Below are 19104 nucleotides of genomic sequence, written 5' to 3' on the forward strand. Positions count from 1 at the left end.
GCAAAACTCCAGCCAGACAGACCACCTAATAAAAAAGAAGCTGTAAAAACTTCTCCATCCAAACTTTCTGGAGTGAATGCATTGACAAAGGACTGCCCGAATTTGCACATCAATGATGCTTAATCGGTGGACCAGTCAGTCGGGGTGAAGAAATATGAATTTAGGTAGGATACATTATTCTGAGAAGAAAAAAAAAAAAGAGAGAACATTTTTTAATTCCACTTGGCATATAACGATATGGTGATAATTTCAGCCTGACCCGAACTGTCTGTGTGTCACAATTCTGCGTGAACTGTTTTGAACCTGCCAAAATATAATCCAGCCATTGCAAAGAGGTTGCTATTGAAGGTGAGAGTAGCAACAACTATAACCCCAATAGCAAACCTAACACAAAATGTGATTGTTGTTGCTTATTTCACATGCAAAAAGGGTGTTTTACAGCTGCAAATACCGCCTGTTTAATTTCATGCCTAATTCCAATACTAATATGTGGACCTCAGGAGAAAACAAATAAATAATTGATATGATCACATTAAAATGCGTATACTCAACAACATTTTCCTAGTTTCTGAATGCATTTCATATTAAAACAAGCCTCTATAATAATAAAAATGAATTTTAAAAAAGATCTTAAAAAATAAACTGAGAAAACCCCAGCACTTGTTTTCATTTACTTAAATTAGTGAATAAATTCCAAGTATATTTTACATTTTCTTGCTGCCCTCCCAATTCATTCCACTTGTTTTTAACTTATTACTTTTACTTAAAATATGTGAGCAACAAAAAAATTGTACAATATGAAAAAATGCATTTTAATTAAAGACACACTTTTCTGGGAATAAAAGCATGAGAGGCTGCTTTAAAAATGTATCTTGTTTCAATGATTTTTCATATTTTCAATTTCTTATCATGGAAAACAAAAAAAGTCATTTAAGACTCATGAAGAATTTTTAAAAGATTTTCTTAAATGGGCTATGAAGGAATTTGCATGCTTTAATTGCTTTTGTGTGAACAGCTTGTAATGCAGCTTTTAAAAATTAGACCTTCCTCTGCTTTTATAGATGCCAAAAATATATATTCTTTACCATTATTTTTTATTATAATAACATAAATGCTTAATTCAGACACAGATTAAAGTATTAAATAAACAGGTCTTTATTTTCTATTTTCTGAAATAAGATTAAGAATAAAACAATCCAAAAAGCATACTTTTAATTATAACAAGTGTCAACATGATGTCTGTGAAAATATACTGCAGCAGAAGTGGTGCATTGAAAGTTATCAACATTGCTATGTATAGCCCCTTTCACAGTGATAGTGAAATTTCTAGAACAACTTTACCCGTAAATTCAAAAAAGCGCTGTTCACAGAGCCACGGACGTTCTGGAATTTTTCCGGAAAAGACCATTGACACATCCATTCCAAAATACCGGCAAATTCTGACATATACAAGCTACACTTGTATTTATATAAACATAGAAGGGGTTGGAATTTTTTTGGTTTCACTTTTATCTAACACTTTAGCGTACATGCAGCTGCCTTTGTCCCAGTGACATTCAAAAGCAGAAGCAAGAACCGCAGTTAAATGTCAACACATTTGACTACATATTCTGTTGATGGATAAGCATTGTGAACACAGAAAACATGAAAACATATGGAGGAACACATTGGAGCTCAGTGGCTGCTTCAAGTGCACACGCATCAAGCAACTGAAGCAAAGCTTGAGGGTAAACAAACGGCGGTTTTTCATAAGCATTTTATCGATAACATTTTCCACAGTTGGCATTAAGAAGGAACATAGAAACACTATCTCACTAACATCTAGCAGCTAAATGTATCTGAAAAAATATTCAAAGGCTTTTATTTTCATAAACAGCGTGGGTGTAAACGCGTTTTAATTGTTCTGGAGTAAACATCTCACGTCAGTGTGTTGTAATCGTGAACGCGCTCCTTACAGCAATTTTGCTTCTGCGTTCACACAGAGCAGCATTCCTGTGTTACGGTGCACCCCTGCCATGAATTCATATTTATTGAAAATGTCCAACAAGTCTGATAAGTGATTTAGAAGAAATAAATAAAGATATTCATAATGTCTTATAAAACAAATAGCACTATTTGTTTGTCTATTTGTATGTTTGTGTGTTGTTTTTGTTAAGTTTTGCTGTCATACCATAGGACATTTTATTGTACAGTTTAAAATAAAATAAAATAAAATAAAATAAAATAAAATAAAATAAAATAAAATAAAATAAAAAAGTGAAATTACTTATAAAGTTAGTGACCCCTTCTTAAACATCAGACTTCAAACTCCAAAAGAAATAAAAACTTGCTGTTGCTTCACAGCATAAAGGTTGCTGGTTCGAGTCTCGGCTGGATCAGTTGGCATTTCTGTGTGTGCATTTCTCAGCATGTTCTCCCCGTGGGTTTCCTCTGGTTTCCTCCACAAGTCCAAAGACAAGTGCTATAAGTGAATTAGTGTGTGTAAGTCCTGGTCCTTTGGGTTGAGTGTTACAAATCACCTTGTAAAAAAATTTGATGTTACAAAACATTATCATTCATTCCTTTTCTTTTCGACATAGTCCCTTTGTTAATCTGTAGTCGCCACAGCGTAATAAACCGCCAACTAATCCAGTATATATTTTACGCAGCAAATGCCCTTCCAGCCGCAACACTGGAAGAAACACTAACATGGTATGGCTAAATATCAACTTTGATATAAATTGGAGTAAGTAAAGAAATATTGTCACTCATAGTTTTTAGACACACAAACAACATACAAACTATAAGCAAATATAGATTAAATGCCAGGCTCATCAGTTTGTGGAAATGAGCTAAGTTTCCTACAGATTTCTGTGGACACAGATTTTGTTTGGTCCTCCATATACCAAAAGCTCCTGAAGAGTTCAGCAAGAAAAATGGACCCCGACTATGGTGGTCACGCTCGACCATGTTAAATCACCCTAAGAGTATCATTTCCATGGTTTAGAATAGTTCAAAGGCATGTGTGAATCTACAGAGCTTGTCAGAGATCAGAGATACAGAGGCCCCAATACGCCTCAGGTGACTCCAGTGAGGATCCGCAAGAAGGCATCAATTAAAAAAAGTGTTCATCCATCAAAGAAACTAATCTCAAACTCAGCCAACACTTCATTGTACCAGTGCTTCCATACCACTGCTTCCACATAAAAGAAGGCATTAAGGTGTGGTGTGGGACTTCCATACCATTGACAACGCATAATGAGGGATTTGGAGGTGTGCTAGCTCACAATGCAAAGCTAATTGTTCAGCAGCTCTTATCGTGAATGCTATGCCGCAGTGCCTTTGCTTTGATGAGCTAAAATGACGGAAGGGAACAGAATAGCACAACAAAATAAAAGCAAATAAAAAGATAGCACCCTGCTTATCCGGCTTTACGATTTACTGCTTGTTTACAAATTGTACTGTTTTTAAACTCTGTGAACAAGGCCGTTTGTAATTCCAGTCCTGTTTCAGTTTTATAAAATGAAGAAAAAAAGCTTGTTGCTTCAAAAGCAGAGCATAAAAAGACAAATCAAAATGCAACCTGCCATATTTTTTTCTTTTTCCGAAGCAATAAATGGAGCTGGCCCACAGGCTATGTCTATATGAGCCATGGCCACCCTTATGTCCAAGTAGGTTTCATATATTAAATAGTGTCCCCCGGTCATCAATTCCTTTTGTTTCCCATGAGGCATTGCTCTGCAATCTTTGTCATGTCCCTCAGAGAGTCAAAAAAAAAAAAAAGTACGCTGCTCTCACCCCATGGCCAAGGCAATCGTAAACAGATCATATTCTTTTCAAACACACTGCTGTCTAAATAAATATATGTTCTTGGTGTATGCAACACCTTTGTTCCAATGGATATGGAAAAGATGTTCTAAGCGATATGAAAAAAACGACTGCACATTCTGTTTTCTTTGTGTACCAAGACACAGAAAGATAGGAATCTTGACGAAATGAAAGACGTTTATCTCCAGCAAGCTCTGTTGCTGTCTAAAAATTGTGGATAAACCAATGTACCAAGATAGCCGGGGGGGAAATGTAGATCTACAGTCTGAACCTGTCTAATATGCATGAAGATTGGATAAACAATCAGACTCACTAGGCTGGGCACTACAAGCCCAAACACTTTCAATTCCGGCACTGGACTTCTTTTTTTTTAGAAAATTGAGTATAATGGCGGCAAACATGCCTGGCCACATCTAGCAACAAGACATTAGGAATTGCTGTGATTATCAGCAATTAAATGTGACTAAGTTGCACACACGCACACTAAAAATACATGTCGGCTACTTTTATGTGCCCTTCAAACATACTTTGTCAAGTTTTACATGCTTCAGGTCAACAGTAGCTAACAAAAAGACTGCCAACATTTAACATCAAAGTATATACTTTTTTCCATTAGTATTTGCGCACAGTTCAACACTTGAAAGATGCATCCTTGTAAAGTACCAAAACTCTCTCCAGAAGTTAAAAGCTAAAAATGGTCAAACAAAGATCTGTTGCAACTGTTTTCAACTCTTGTTTTGAACTACATCTTGTGAATTCACTGCTTGCCTTTGGTTTATCTCTTTGGGCTGTATTATATCCATATTTCAATTGAATAACTTCATTTTCTTCAGCAATCCCAGGGATTTACATAAAACTGGAAACTTTTTTATGCAATTTGCCTGTTTGTTTACACAACAACAGTGGTAGGACACAGGATTACAATATAACCTGCTCATCTAATGTTTGCGCTCTTGATATTTAAATTATTTTGTTATTAATAACCTCATAAGGAACTCTGAATCTGCATCTCATTTTGGAGTTTGCTACTTTCCACCAGAGGTCACATATCCATTGCGGATGCATGCTTTGAGAGCATTCATGACTGAATGAAAAACTGAAACACAATATTCCAACACAATCTCACGGCAATTCGTAACTTTTTGATTTAGTGATTAATTTGTATGAATTCGTACAATCTAGTTCGTACAATTTAGTACGATTTGCTCATCCCCCAATGACTGTAGGGTTTAGGGGTGGGGTTAGGTGCCATGCTTCCTTTTTAAAATCGTATAATTTTGTACGAATTCATACGAATTAGCCACTAAACTGACAAAACGTAAAATACTTACGTTTTCTCGTGAGATCAGGCTGGATTTCCAACAAGGTAACCCGGGGTGTTGAAATATAATTAGCTAAAGTGGCAGTGGGTGGGTTTAAAGAACCTAAACAAAGTCAGCATTCTGGAACACATTTTCAAAACAGAATATCTGACTTCAGCATTGTTTTTCAGATAGACAAGAATGTTCACTTAGCATGTTTCTTAAATATCTACAAACATATTATGGTATTGTTATGCTTTAGTAGAGTCAAAAATGTATATACAGCGCCGTTAAAATGCTGCCACTGTTGTGTCCGTGTAAACACCTGAAAATCAGAGTCTTTGATAATGACATCATGCATGTGGATTGTAGGTGTTTAGCGAGGTGTAGATTACAGGCAAGTGCATACAATTATACAGCAATGGTGACATGCATGGTAGTCTTGTTGCTCAACTGTTTGCTAACACTTCATTAGCAAAGTGTGTGGATTTACTTCACATTACTTCACATTACAACCAGCAATGGAGATGCATCTTGTATATTATAGCAAATTCTACATACACATCAGCACCGAGCTGTTGACAGCACATCATCACTTCCCTACAGGTAATGTTTTCTGAAGTTTACCAAGTTAACAGTGCAATATACTGTCCTGGCATCAGCAATACTGTGTTTTTGGTCATTTTCACAGATGTTTGTAAATGCAGATTGTTTTAAAAATGTTGTTGTGTAAATGTGAAACTCTGTCAAAACGCAGGGGGAAAAACCTTTCCTTTTTATCTACAATGTTGTCATGTAAACGTATCCTCAGTCCACATCTTTGATGTACCTCAAGGTTCAGATAGCAGCATTCACACTTTTATCCAAAGGCAGAGAAATCACACCAGATTTAGTTTTATTTATTGATTCATTCATTCATTCATTTTTCTTCGGCTTAGTCCCTTGATTATCAGGGGTCACCACAGCGGAATGAACCGCCAACAATTCCGGCATATGTTTTACACAGCGGATGCCCTTTCAGCCACAACCCAGTACTTAGAAACAATCACATTCACACACACACAAACACACGGCCAATTTAGTTAATCTGTAATTTTGTTAATTCACCTATAGAGCATGTCTTTGAAAACCAGAGCACCCGGAGTAAACTCACGCAAACACAGGGAGAACATACAAACTCCACACAGGAATGCAAACTGGTCCAGCTGGAACTCGAACCAGCGACCTTCTTGCTGTGAGGTGACAGTGCTAACCACTGAGCCACTGTGTCGCCACAGATTTTGTTTCAATCAAACAAAACCAGTTAACACACCACACGACACACTTCAACCAAACAAATACCTCTCTTACAGCTATCTCTACACATTCAGCCAGAATAGGCAAATATTTGAACACTGACACTTCAAACAGCTACTTATAGCTGTTTCTGCATATGAAGCCGAAATAGGAGATAATAAATACTCTTAACATTGACACCTTCGACAACTACAGCATAAGATTACCTTTTAGTTCTGCTAACTAGAATTTCGAGCAGTTGTTGACAAGTGTACAGAAAGAAATCCCCAGAGAAGTATTGTAGTAATATCATCGCAGAAGCAGGAGACTTCAGTGCTCACCTTGAATGGAGACGACAGGGTGCTCTAATCTGGTACACTCGGGTCTGGTGTGGTGGGGCGCTGGGGACGGGGAGGTCTCTGTTGGGACAGGAGGATTCTGGGATAGAATCGTCGGAAATGGAAGAGTGATGAAACAGAGGATAAGGCCGGGCACAGCCAGGGAAGCCACGTCCCGGGGCAACACGGTCATGGTGGCGGAGGCCGACCTCTCCTCTAGCTGCCAAGGTGGGCCTCTGGAATGCACCTGTTAAAGAGGACAGACGGAGTGACATGGTAAATACTCTATATTACTGTTCTGCGGTTTCCAATTTACGAAGTACACATACACCTTTACGATCAGCAGAGTCGATACTGTACTTCTTTATGACTGTCAGTAAAGGTTTGTTGACTTTAAGGGGAAAAGCAGTGAGCTAGAGAAAAAAAAAAGTCATGCCATGAAAGAAAAATGAAAATCTATTAGCTGACCTGATTCATTCATTCATTCACTTTCTTTTCGGCTTAGTCCCTTTATTAATCTGGGGTCGCCACAGCGGAATGAACCGCCAACTTATGCAGCAAGTTTTTACGCAGCGGATGCCCTTCCAGCCGCAACCCATCTCTGGGAAACATCCACACACACATTCACACACACACACTCATACACTATGGACAATTTAGCCAACCCAATTCACCTGTACCGCATGTCTTTGGACTGTGGGGGAAACCGGAGTACGCGGAGGAAACCCACGCGAGCGCAGGGAGAACATGCAAACTCCACACAGAAACGCCAACTGAGCTGAGGTTCGAACCTGCGACCCAGCGACTTTCTTGCTGACCTGCCCAGCTTGCCCAGCTGACCTGATGTACTATTTAAATTAGTATGGAAATTATTTGCGATTTCCAACATATACATAGCATTTGTTGAATATACATTAATAATGCAGTTATTAATATAAACACACTACTGGATGAAAACAAAACGCTTGAACTGAACTGAGCTGGATGATGATGTTGCTTTTAACATACTCTGAATTGGAATGTCTCTTATTTGAAGTTTGCATGAAAATAAGATGTATTGCTTATGTTGTATATTATATTATATGGCACTATACACTATAAAGCACTATATACTGTAGCTTCAGCAGAAAATGCAGTAAAACACAAACACAAAGGTGACAAATTAATTAAAAGGATGGATGATATTTGGATGGATGGATGGATGGATGAATGGATGGATGATATATATTTGGATGGATGGATGGATGGATGGATGGATGGATGGATGGATGGATGGATGGATGGATGGATGGATGGATGGATGGATGGATGGATGATATATATTTGGATGGATGGATGGATGGATGGATGGATGGATGGATGGATGGATGGATGGATTGATGGTTAGATGAATGGATAGATGGATGGATAACAATCAAACATTCAAAATAATGTTTGTATTTATTAAAAAGAGAATAAATATTAAACAGACTGTTGGAAGACTGTAGGGAATTGAACCCCACAGCAAACACAACAAAAAAGGTGGCAAATCTGAGCTTTCAACTTCTGAATTATAAAAATTACAGTAACAAAAATAAAAAAAATACCCAAAGCTGACATGCAGTGACAGTGAAGAGTGGTGCAGGAGAAATGGGTTAGTGGGTGGTGTTGTTAAAAGTTTCTGGCTGTATGTGGTGGCCCGGCTTGATCAGCATAAAACCCCTTAAGCACCCAGGCACTTCCGTCTCCTTCATATGCGGAGGAGTTTTAATATCAGCACTGATCTTATTAGAGGTAAGGCATGACATCTCCATCTCTATTCAGAGCAGCTCCAGTGCAATGATATAACAACATGCAGCAGTTCTCCATCACTGCAGTCAGTCTTCTCACATAATGCTCAAAAATGTGGCACTACTGTGAATGAAGCTCTGGTCTGAGGAGACCCAGCTTTAATTGAACACCCACAACTGCCCCAACTAAAATCATGTGTGCTTGAGAAAGCACACTGACCAAAAACTGACCAGAAGTGGAACAATGAATGTACAATATTTGAGTTTATTTCAATAATATAATATAATATAATATAATATAATATAATATAATATAATATAATATAATATAATATAATATAATATAAAATAAAATAATATAATATAATATAATATAATATAATATAATATAATATAATATAATATAATATAATATAATATAATATAATATAATATAATATAATACAATACAATACAATACAATATAATATAAAATAATATAATATAATATAATATAATATAATATAATATAATATAATATAATATAATATAATATAATATAATATAATATAATAAATATTCATTCATTTTTTTTTTAGCTTAGTCCCTTTATTAATCAAGGGTCACCACAGCGGAATCAAATGCCAACTTACCCATCTTGTTTTACTTAGTGCATGCCCATCCAGCTGCAACCCATAACTGGGAAACACCCATACACACTCATTCACACACATACACTACGGACAATTTTTAGCTTACCCAATTCACCTGCACCACAGGTCTTAGGACTTTTTTTTTTTACTATAAAAAAATTGCCTCAATTTCTTTTTATTCTATTAAATTGCAATTTCTTTTTTTATTTTAAACTGCACTTACTAAAAAAGTAGTTGACCACAAACCAAGTCCTAAGTTATACATATATATTTTTACTGATTATATATATATTGAGGCATATTTTTGGCAATAGCCAATGTAGTTTTTGCAATAGCCAAACTTTTAATGTTTTCTTTTATGTCAAAAATCTCTATAATATTAACTAAAAATGATGTTCCATTGAGACATTTTTTATATGTTCTACCTCAACTATATCGAAACTTAATTTACAAATAAAAACATGCATTAATAAGCACTTCATGTAGACTTTAAAGGTAAATTTCTCATTATTTTGATGATTTTGAACACTCAGTTTCCAAATTTTCAAATAGTTGTTTATTCATCAATTGAAATTTAGATTTTCAGGTGATGTATATTTTAAATAAATTAACATTAAAATTAACACTTGTTGTTTTGTAATTCAGGGTCACAACTATGACATAAAACTGCTTAGTCTTCAAATTAAAATAAATAAATAAATAAATAAATAAATAAATAAATAAATAAATAAATAAATAAATAAATAAATAAATAAATAGTTAAAATATGACAAGCTTTGGAACAAAAAAATCCATTTGGCTAAACTACAACTTGAATTTATTGATAAGAAATATATAAACCTGCTTATTGTGTACCTGAAGGACTTTTGATTTATTACTTAATGCAGTTTATGCATCACATTAAGTGTAAGCTTGAACATTTTGCACACAATTCAAATACATAAACCTTGATTTTAGGGCTACATCTATACACTCATTCTCACACATACACGGCCAATTTAGTCCACTTAATTCACCTACACTGCATGTCTTTGAACTTGTAAAACTTTAAACAACTAAACGACCAAAAAAATGTTTTATGAAATCAATATCTTGCAGTTACATCATCTACTAGCAGGGGCTAACTGGATTAAACAGTAAAAACCTTGAGCTCTCCTAAAACTTTCTGGTAAAACCAGTTAGGAAGACGTGTTTTGTGGACACCATCACACCAGAATTTCATATTGTGGACAAATGCTGTTAAAAGTTACATTAACTCTATTGCACTGGTACCATGATATATGGAGCAATAGAGAAAGCCACAGAGAAGCACCACATTGCCATCTTTCACACACAGCCAAAGTTAATCTTGTGCCATGTAACATCATTCAGGTGTTTAAAAAAACCAAGAGCGAATCCATGCAATCTACGGAGATGCACCAGGGGCTAATTTACAGTTTCATCATTGGACAAGGCAATCAATAACAAATTATTAGCTTGGTTATGTTGCAAATTACCATGATGCCTTCTCAATTATCCCTCTCGCAACAGTGGGTAACTAATTAGGCAAATGAACAGGGAAACTGGCTAGCGATACAGTCAACCATCTGCACAAGATGGGGCAATCCACAACACTTATCAACTCTGGATAGAAAAAGATTACGAAGAAAAGGAAATTCTTCTGGACTTGTCAAGCTTGATGAGGATTTTTAAATGTTAGCCAAGCATGTGTGAGTGTGAAGGAAATGATCTAGAACGTAAATGCTAGAGAAAAACACACACACACACACACACACACACACACACACACACACACATTCTCTTGGGCGCTTGGGTCAAGACCGCTCATTAGAGGTTATGTAATGAAGTATGGCTGGGTGGGTGTATGCATGTGTAAAAAGAGCGTAGCCTATTTAGCATGCAGGAAAATGAATAACAGGCCAGAACCATTGAAGGGAAAAAATGAATACTTGACCTTATGTTAATATTTTAAATGGTTATGCACAGAAAAATATAATTGGGAAATATCAGAAATAATAATAATACAAATACCTTTTTGAAATAAAAGTTAGCACAGGAACAGATATATTCTAAATACCTCAAATTATTTAATGTAATATTGATAAATTATGATCGAATATACAAAATAAATATTTCAAACAAAGCAAAAAAATCTACACATTCAATTTAATTATTATCATGAATTTTTTTTACATATTTTTGAGGTTTTGTCAATTACAGATCTTTATGAGCATGGTACAATATAGCCTTCAAGAAAGGTAATTTAATGGAAAATTATAATTTAAAATACTATAAACACATGCCGATTATTTCTGGGGCTGATTTAAACGTTGAAATAAATGTGCATACTGTATGTGCTCCATTTTTACTAAAGATCTATTTTTCTGAATATTCAGGGGCCATTTGATTATTATCAGGATTATACCACCTGTATTTTGTTAAGCAAACAGTTTTTCGTGGCTTACACATTATGCTGGTGGTGTAACCAATATGCTTATTTGCTAATATTCAATTCAAATGGTTTTATCTGATATATGTTTCTTATAGAGATTTCTATGAAAACTATATACATTTACTGCTGGTTGATTTGAACATGTTAAAGTAAATGTAAATATATACTGTACCTACATTCACCCTCTTGGTTGTAGTTTTACAAAAAAGCAAGATACTGAGAAGAACATTTGCCAGTAAAGTCAACTATAGCTGCTGTTCTCACGCTAACTGTTAAACTTTTGGTAAAGCAACAATTGGTTGGAACAAAACAATAATATTATTATTATAATTAATATTATAATTATTAATATCATTAATATTATGACTATTTCAATGTCAAAATGCAATTTGAACAGCCTTAGATATTTTTCAGCAGTTATGTGAAGCAAAAACATGCTGATTTGTTGATTTGTGACAGGTAATGCTTGAATTATAAACATCATGTCAGTTATCCTAAGGTGCACCAATTACGTCACTTTTTTCTTGTGCTTGATTGTTAAAACGGCCCTCTTATGAATTGTCAGAAACTGAAATGGCCCCCCGCAAATTTGACTTTGAGACCCCTGATATACATAGGACTTAAAATTTTAACATTCCATTAAATATTACAACAAGTCACCTTAAATTCTATTAAATTATCATAGTATATATATATATATATATATATATATATATATATATATATATATATATATATATATATATATAAAGTGAATCAGTTTGCAGAATCAACCCATAACTTAACATTGATTCAACTTTGATACCTGACATTCATTACACAGCAGAATCAAACATGCTCTAAACACCAAAAGAAGAAAGCAAAAATACACACTCAAAAAAGGAGTTTTGCTGATTGTTCAAACTTCTTATTTAAAATGAGCTGAATTAACACAATTCTTGAGGGTTTATTTGGCACAACTTAATTGTTTTATGTTCAATCCACTTATAATTTAATAAATAAAGTTAACTTAATCGATTTGTGTTGGGACAACATGAAAGAAACCCAGCATTTTTTTTTACAGTGAAGAGTGTTTTCACAACACTTCATCTGTCGTCCATGATGTAAAGCAGAACTAAAGGATACTTGCATTTTTTCTCATTGCTGCTGCTGAAAATGATCAATTATTATCATGTTTTGACCTTAGAAAAAATGAGTACAAAAGGCTGAAAAAAGAGACCTCAAATCAACCATAATAGAGCCTATTAAAGTCAGTTTGTCAAAATATTTAACCTTTTCCTGCTAACCAAGACATTCTACATATGATTTTGCAGCTTAAATGCATTTATCCTCATAGTTTAGACAGCACAAATAAGCTAAAAAAAGAAAAAAACATATTCAGTTTTAAATTACCATGCAATCCAAAGCTGGTGTTTAAATCCGAGTTTTTAAAAATGACAAAAACGCCAAATTTATTAACAGATATCTTTTCAGGGAGGTCTTGCTCACGCTTCCAAACTTGGGATCTTACATTTTTAGTTGGGCATGTTGTGCTCTTTACTCAGCTGGTTGCTGATGCTGAAGTGCTGCTGTGATGGGAAAGAGGTCAGCCTGAACCAGCTGCATTAAGCCCAAGAGACAAGCTTGAGAGAGGGGGAAAAAAATCTAATCAAATCAACTAAAAAGCAAATCCATGCAAGCAGACGAGCACAAGTTAAGTTCAAAAGCAGTTGTTAACAACTTGCATCCCAACAGTGAATCAACAGCTGTGAGCTAATTAGTCCCAATGCCAAATAGCGAAGGCGTTAAGGATCTACACAGACGAGCGCGAGCACAAGCGCCACCCACACTAACAAATTAGGGCTCAAAACAGCTGGTGGCACTTCTAAACTGGCCTTAGAGAGCGGGTCGTGCTGGCAGCGCTTCTGAATGCGGTGTGCTTTACCAAAGTGGAAGAAGAAAGATCAAGCCAAAGAAAGCACTCAAGACCCTTGTCCCTCTGGAATTCTTGCGGAATGGCCCATTGCACTTTATGGCTAGTCTAGCTATTTCGAAGCATGGGAAAATAAAACCACACATTTGGGACACTTCACTAGTTTTCACGGGAGCGGTCAGTTATCCGTGTGCACTTGAGGAACTTTCCTTGATTAGACTAATGAATGCGCACTGTCAATAGTGCCCAGATCAGCCTGGATAACATGCGCCCAGCAGGCTCCCCAAACCCCTAGTGTATTGCCATGGAAACAGGCCCTGATTAACGAACAAGTCGTTAATGCTGTCGGACAATTGCGAAAGATGGTGCAGGGTTTATTCACCGCCTCACAGGCAAGACAAACCTGCCTGTGAGACGAGAAGGCAGGTATAGCCAAAGAGCAAACCTGATCTGTCTTAATGAGCTCCTTTCCTTCATTTAACACCTCATCAAATGACAGTGATGTCAGACGGGGCCATCAAGATCTGTCAGCGAGAGGGAATCGCACCCGTGCCTGGATGTAAGCAGATTGTAAGACGTCAACAGCAGTTTCTCATGTACCTCCCGGGCCACCCATTTGACAGCAAGATGAACAACTGAACATAATCAGCGCTGAACACACACATACACGCAAACACACACAAGGTAGTAATGCGGAGCTGATGCTCTAGGCCAACCCTGTAAAAATATCGTCAACAGCATAATGTCAAATACATTTAAACATACTGGAGTTTCAGGTAAGATGACAAAATCAAAACTAAAAACACAACATTATTTTGAACGTGATATTTTTGGTGCCAAATGGGCTGGTCTGAGGCCTGTTGCACAAAACGTGTTGAACAAACTCTGGGCTGCAGAGTAAGGCCCCGTTTACACTAGTGCGTTTTAGTTTTAAAACAGCATTTTAGAATGAAAACGATCCACGTCCACACTCGCATTTTACCCAGTGTTTCTGACTTGCTTACCGTCCACACCAAAACGCTAAAAGCGCACATCACGTGACCACACACACACTCTTTGGCAAGCGCTGCAGCCCATCTACCCAGATGAGAGCTCTGCTAGTCGGACTTCTGATCAAGCATCTCCCGCTGGATCTAATCTCACTATATTTATTAAACAGGATATTTCATTCATCTTGTTGTCTTTATCTAACGACATATTCCCTGACTTTGGTCATTGGAATCTATTACTTGTTCTCAGGTAACGTGTTTTGGCTGAGCGCAAAGATAAGTTAATGATTAATGTAAAGTTTCAAGTTGACAAAAATCAAACAAATTCAACCTGGTATAGATAAGGTTCTATCTTTTCACAACGCTTAGCATAAACTTTCTCTGTCAACTCAGGGTTTAACCCAGAGATTGTGATTAACTCTGCATGAACCTGAAAGTGTGACGCCTGATAAAAACCAATCACGCAGCACATGAGAGAGTCTGTTTGAATCATTGTTTGTGAGAGAGTCTGCGCAATTCGTTTCTTTATTAAAGATTAAGATATATCAATAAATGAAACATAATACATTTAAATGCATTTAAAAGATATACATAAACTCTGCTGATGCACAGAAGGCCAGAGAAGGCAATTTAAAGCAACTGTTATTATATAATTGCAAATCAGTCAACTGATCCTAATAAATAAAGGTTTTGCCAACTGCTCAAAAAAGCTTTGTATATTAAACTATAATTATATGTGAAAATTTAAACATCATTTTGCTTTTAAATTTAAAGTCATTATTAATGTTAATCGACAGTTCAAAACTATTTGATTATATAATATTCAATATACATGTTCTCCCTGTGTTTACTCCGGGTGCTCCGGTTTCCCCCACAAGTCCAAAGACATGTGGTATAGGTGAATTGGGTAAGTTAAATTGTCTGTAGTGTATGTGTGTGAATGAGTGTGTATTCCGCTGTGGCAACCCCTGATTAATAAAGGGAATAGGCCGAAAAGAAAATGAATGAGTGAATATACAATATAATATAATTTTCATTCATTTTCTTGTTGGCTTAGTCCCTTTATTAATCCGGGGTCGCCACAGCGGAATGAACTGCCAACTAATCCAGCAAGTTTTTATGCACAGATGCCCTTCCAGCCGCAACCCATCTCTGGGAAACATCCAGACACACATTCACACACACACTCATACCCTACGAACAATTTTAGCCTAACCAATTCACCTGTACCGCATGTCTTTGGACTGTAGTTGAAACCGGAGCACCCGGAGGAAACCCATGCGAAGGCAGGGAGAATATGCCAACTCCACACAGAAACGCCAACTGAGCCGAGGTTCGAACCAGCAACCCAGCGACCTTCTTGCTGTGAGGCGACAGCACTACCTACCACGCCACTGCCCTGCCCTCAATATAATATCAATTATTATAATTTATATTATATAATTTAGCAAAAAAATACTATTTTGACAGCTTTAAGGCTTTGATTTGGAGCATAAAAAACAGTCAGAGATGGGAGAGGTTTTGTTGCATCAGATATACTGAATGCCACTTGACACAGTACAACTGATTAGTCCAGTTGAGTTTTTCATTTCACCCAAAATTAATCTTGTCTGAAACAGGATGTCATGTAGCATTTGTTACTGTCTAATCAAAACCAACATACTTTATTGAGACCAAAAACCCAAGAGTTTACTTAAACTACATGCAAACTGAGTAAAAACCCGAGCTTTTGAAACAGGCAGAGTTAAGCCGTGGTCACAAAATTCTTGCAAAATTCTGTCATACGGTGCTACGAATTGGTTCAGGATAAAACAAGATGATTAGACATTGATAAAACAAGCGATTGCTCTATATTTTAAAATTCTATAGAGAGAGGTCATGTTTCTATTACAAATACATGACGCAATTCTGCAGTTCAGAGTTCACCAATCTTGAACTTTTGAATGCAGTGACATGCAAAACTTGTCGCACAAGTTAGTGTTTCAAATGTATTGTATTCAAATGTGTATGAATGAACGTCTATTTGGCAAAAAGTGCAGTGTGACAGCAGCTTTATTTTTGTCAACGAAACTTAGGCTGAAAAATGTTCATTGTCTACAGCTTGACACAAACAAAAACTTGACAGTTCCTCTGTGGCAGTAACGTAACTGAAAACTATAAATGTGCACACTTTGATCCACTCATAATGAAAGAACAGCACACATTATTGTTATTGAAAAAACATAAGACTAAATTTAGTCAAAAAGATTAAAACTAAACACTAATTTTTGTTATGATTTGGTCATTTTTGTAGATTGTGCTGATTATTCATTAGACGAGCGTATGGGTGCACACACACTCAGTCATGTTATTGGTGCTGCAGACCTGTCAAGTTTCTGTTTGTGTCAAGCCATTTCCATTGATGAAATTGCTGGTCTGAGTATTTTTACAAGCACAACCATTTCTGGGGTTTGCAGAGAATGGTCAAAATTGTCAGAAAAGGAAAAAATATCAACTGAGGCAGTTCTGAGGCAGTTCTGTGTTCTGTGTTCTCTTTGTTGATGCCATAGCTTAGAAGAAAATGACCAGAATGGTGAATGGTGATAGAATAACAACTGAAACTCAAATAACTAGTTACAACCAAGGTCCAAAACACATCCAACAATCAAGAAGAAGAAAAAACTGAGGCTACAATTCATATGGACTCTCCAAAATTAGATAACTGAAGACTGGAATTTTTTGCCTAGTCTGACTGACAAGTCTGAATTTCTGCTGCATCATTCAAATGATAAGGTCAGAATTTGGTGTAAACAACATTCAAGATTGGATCCATCCTACTTCATATTAATGTTTAGTCTGGAGTTGGTGGTGCAATAATGTGAGGGATTTTTTCTTCTTCCCCCAAAAATTTATTAAAAGAGTCATAAAATAACACCATAAAGTATAATCATTTAAAAGACTTTACTATACACTAGGGCTGCACAATTTATTGTTTCAGTATAGATATTCCAAAGTGTTCATCCGCAATAGTCACAGTTGAAAACAGTCATGATTTGTGGAGTTATTACAGTTTGATAATAGAGTTGCTGAAATGTTTGCCACTTGTTAAAACATTCAGTCATGACAAATTATAATGTTTGTAATTTTAAAAAAAGATTAATTGTAATTATGCATTCATAAATGAAGTTTATACAGAAGTCTTATATATAAGTGTTTTTTATATTTGACAATTGAATTTGTGTGCCTGAATATTGCTATACTCCCAGACGATCATAAAGCACTGTTTATTTCACTTACATCTTATAATACTTCTGATTTGTTTTCTATATTTTATGCAGATGCTTTCCCTTACTAAATCATCACAATCAGTCTAAAATTATTAATTCTGAATAAAGCTGAAACACAGTGGATACAGAGCTGTATCATGCTAGGCAGACGGATGATTGTTAAAAACTTGAAATCTTCCAGTAGACCTCCGATCTTCATGAGAAGATCTCAGAGTTATGACAAGTTGCAGCTTTTGAAAAACTCTCCTACAGTTTACGCGAAAGGATTGAGATTTATTTTGATAAATAGGGAAAATGTCTGAATTTCTGTGACCCATAATGCTAGCAAACAAGTAACGAGACAAAATAATAATTAAGGCTATGATATTAGCAACCCACTTTATGTGTTTTGGTTTGGTTTCCTTACTCAATTTATATGATGCTATATATTTATTGTATTTATTCATTTTGTATTGTTCTGCTTTTATGTTAATGCTATGTATTTGATATTCATCTGCATTATTTGAAAAAATAAAATTCAATGGGCGAGGCAGTGGCGCAGTAGGTAATGCTGTCGCCTCACAGCAAGAAGGTCACTGTGTGGCTGGTTCGAACCTTAGCTCAGTTGGCGTTTCTGTGTGGAGTTTGCATGTTCTCCCTGCCTTCGCGTGGGTTTCCTAAGGGTGCTCCGGTTTTCCCCACAGTCCAAAGACATGCGGTACAAGTAAATTGGGTAGGCTAAATTGTCCGTAGTTTATGAGTGTTTGTGTAAATGTGTGTGTTGATTTTTCCCAAAAATGGGTTGCGGCTGGAAGGGCATCCGCTGCGTAAAAACTTGCTGGATAAGTTGGCGGTTCATTCCGCTGTGGCGACCCCGCCACAGCGGAATCTTGCTAGAAAAGATTTGCATTGAATGGATTAAAAGTGACAGAAAATACTTTTCTCTTACAAAAAGGGGACCAATAATTGAAATATTAACACTTCTTGCATCACACAGACATTGTTTGTGGATTGTTTTTTTACACTGCATATGAGATTTATTGAATTACTTAAAATGGATCTTGCTGGTATTGTTGTGTGCCCTCATTCCGACCATGCACACTACCATGCACCCATAATTGGATGGCATCAGTCTGACAAGAATGAAGAATGACAGAAAGACTGGAGAATGAAACTGGAAACTGGACTTTAAATCATGTAAAAAATCACAGTGATGCAACAAGCCTCCAAGTAGGGCAATAAAAAGTACATCGACTGGTGAATTCCAGCTTTTCCAAATTATATATAAGGTTATGAATTCCTTTCTTTTTGACTCTACTTTATGTCAGCACAAAGCTCCCATTGCATCAACTTCTGCCCTGTGACTGGGTCACAGGATAAGTTA

General features: G+C 36.1%; 1 protein-coding gene across 3 annotated transcripts in view; it reads right to left on the reverse strand.

Moving 5' to 3' along the window:
* sema5ba (sema domain, seven thrombospondin repeats (type 1 and type 1-like), transmembrane domain (TM) and short cytoplasmic domain, (semaphorin) 5Ba) overlaps window positions 1-19104 on the reverse strand; it is a 273670-nt gene that overhangs the window by 153770 nt on the left and 100796 nt on the right. For all 3 annotated transcript variants that reach the window (XM_087268166.1, XM_087268164.1, XM_087268165.1), the window contains exon 3: window positions 6725-6968. In XM_087268166.1, the coding sequence (XP_087124292.1) occupies window positions 6725-6914 (190 nt within the window). In that variant the 5' untranslated portion in view covers window positions 6915-6968. The remainder of the gene's footprint in view (window positions 1-6724; window positions 6969-19104) is intronic.

This window comes from Danio rerio, chromosome 9, assembly GCF_052040795.2.
Source record: "Danio rerio strain M-AB ecotype USA chromosome 9, GRCz13ab, whole genome shotgun sequence".
Classification (NCBI taxonomy): domain Eukaryota; kingdom Metazoa; phylum Chordata; class Actinopteri; order Cypriniformes; family Danionidae; genus Danio; species Danio rerio.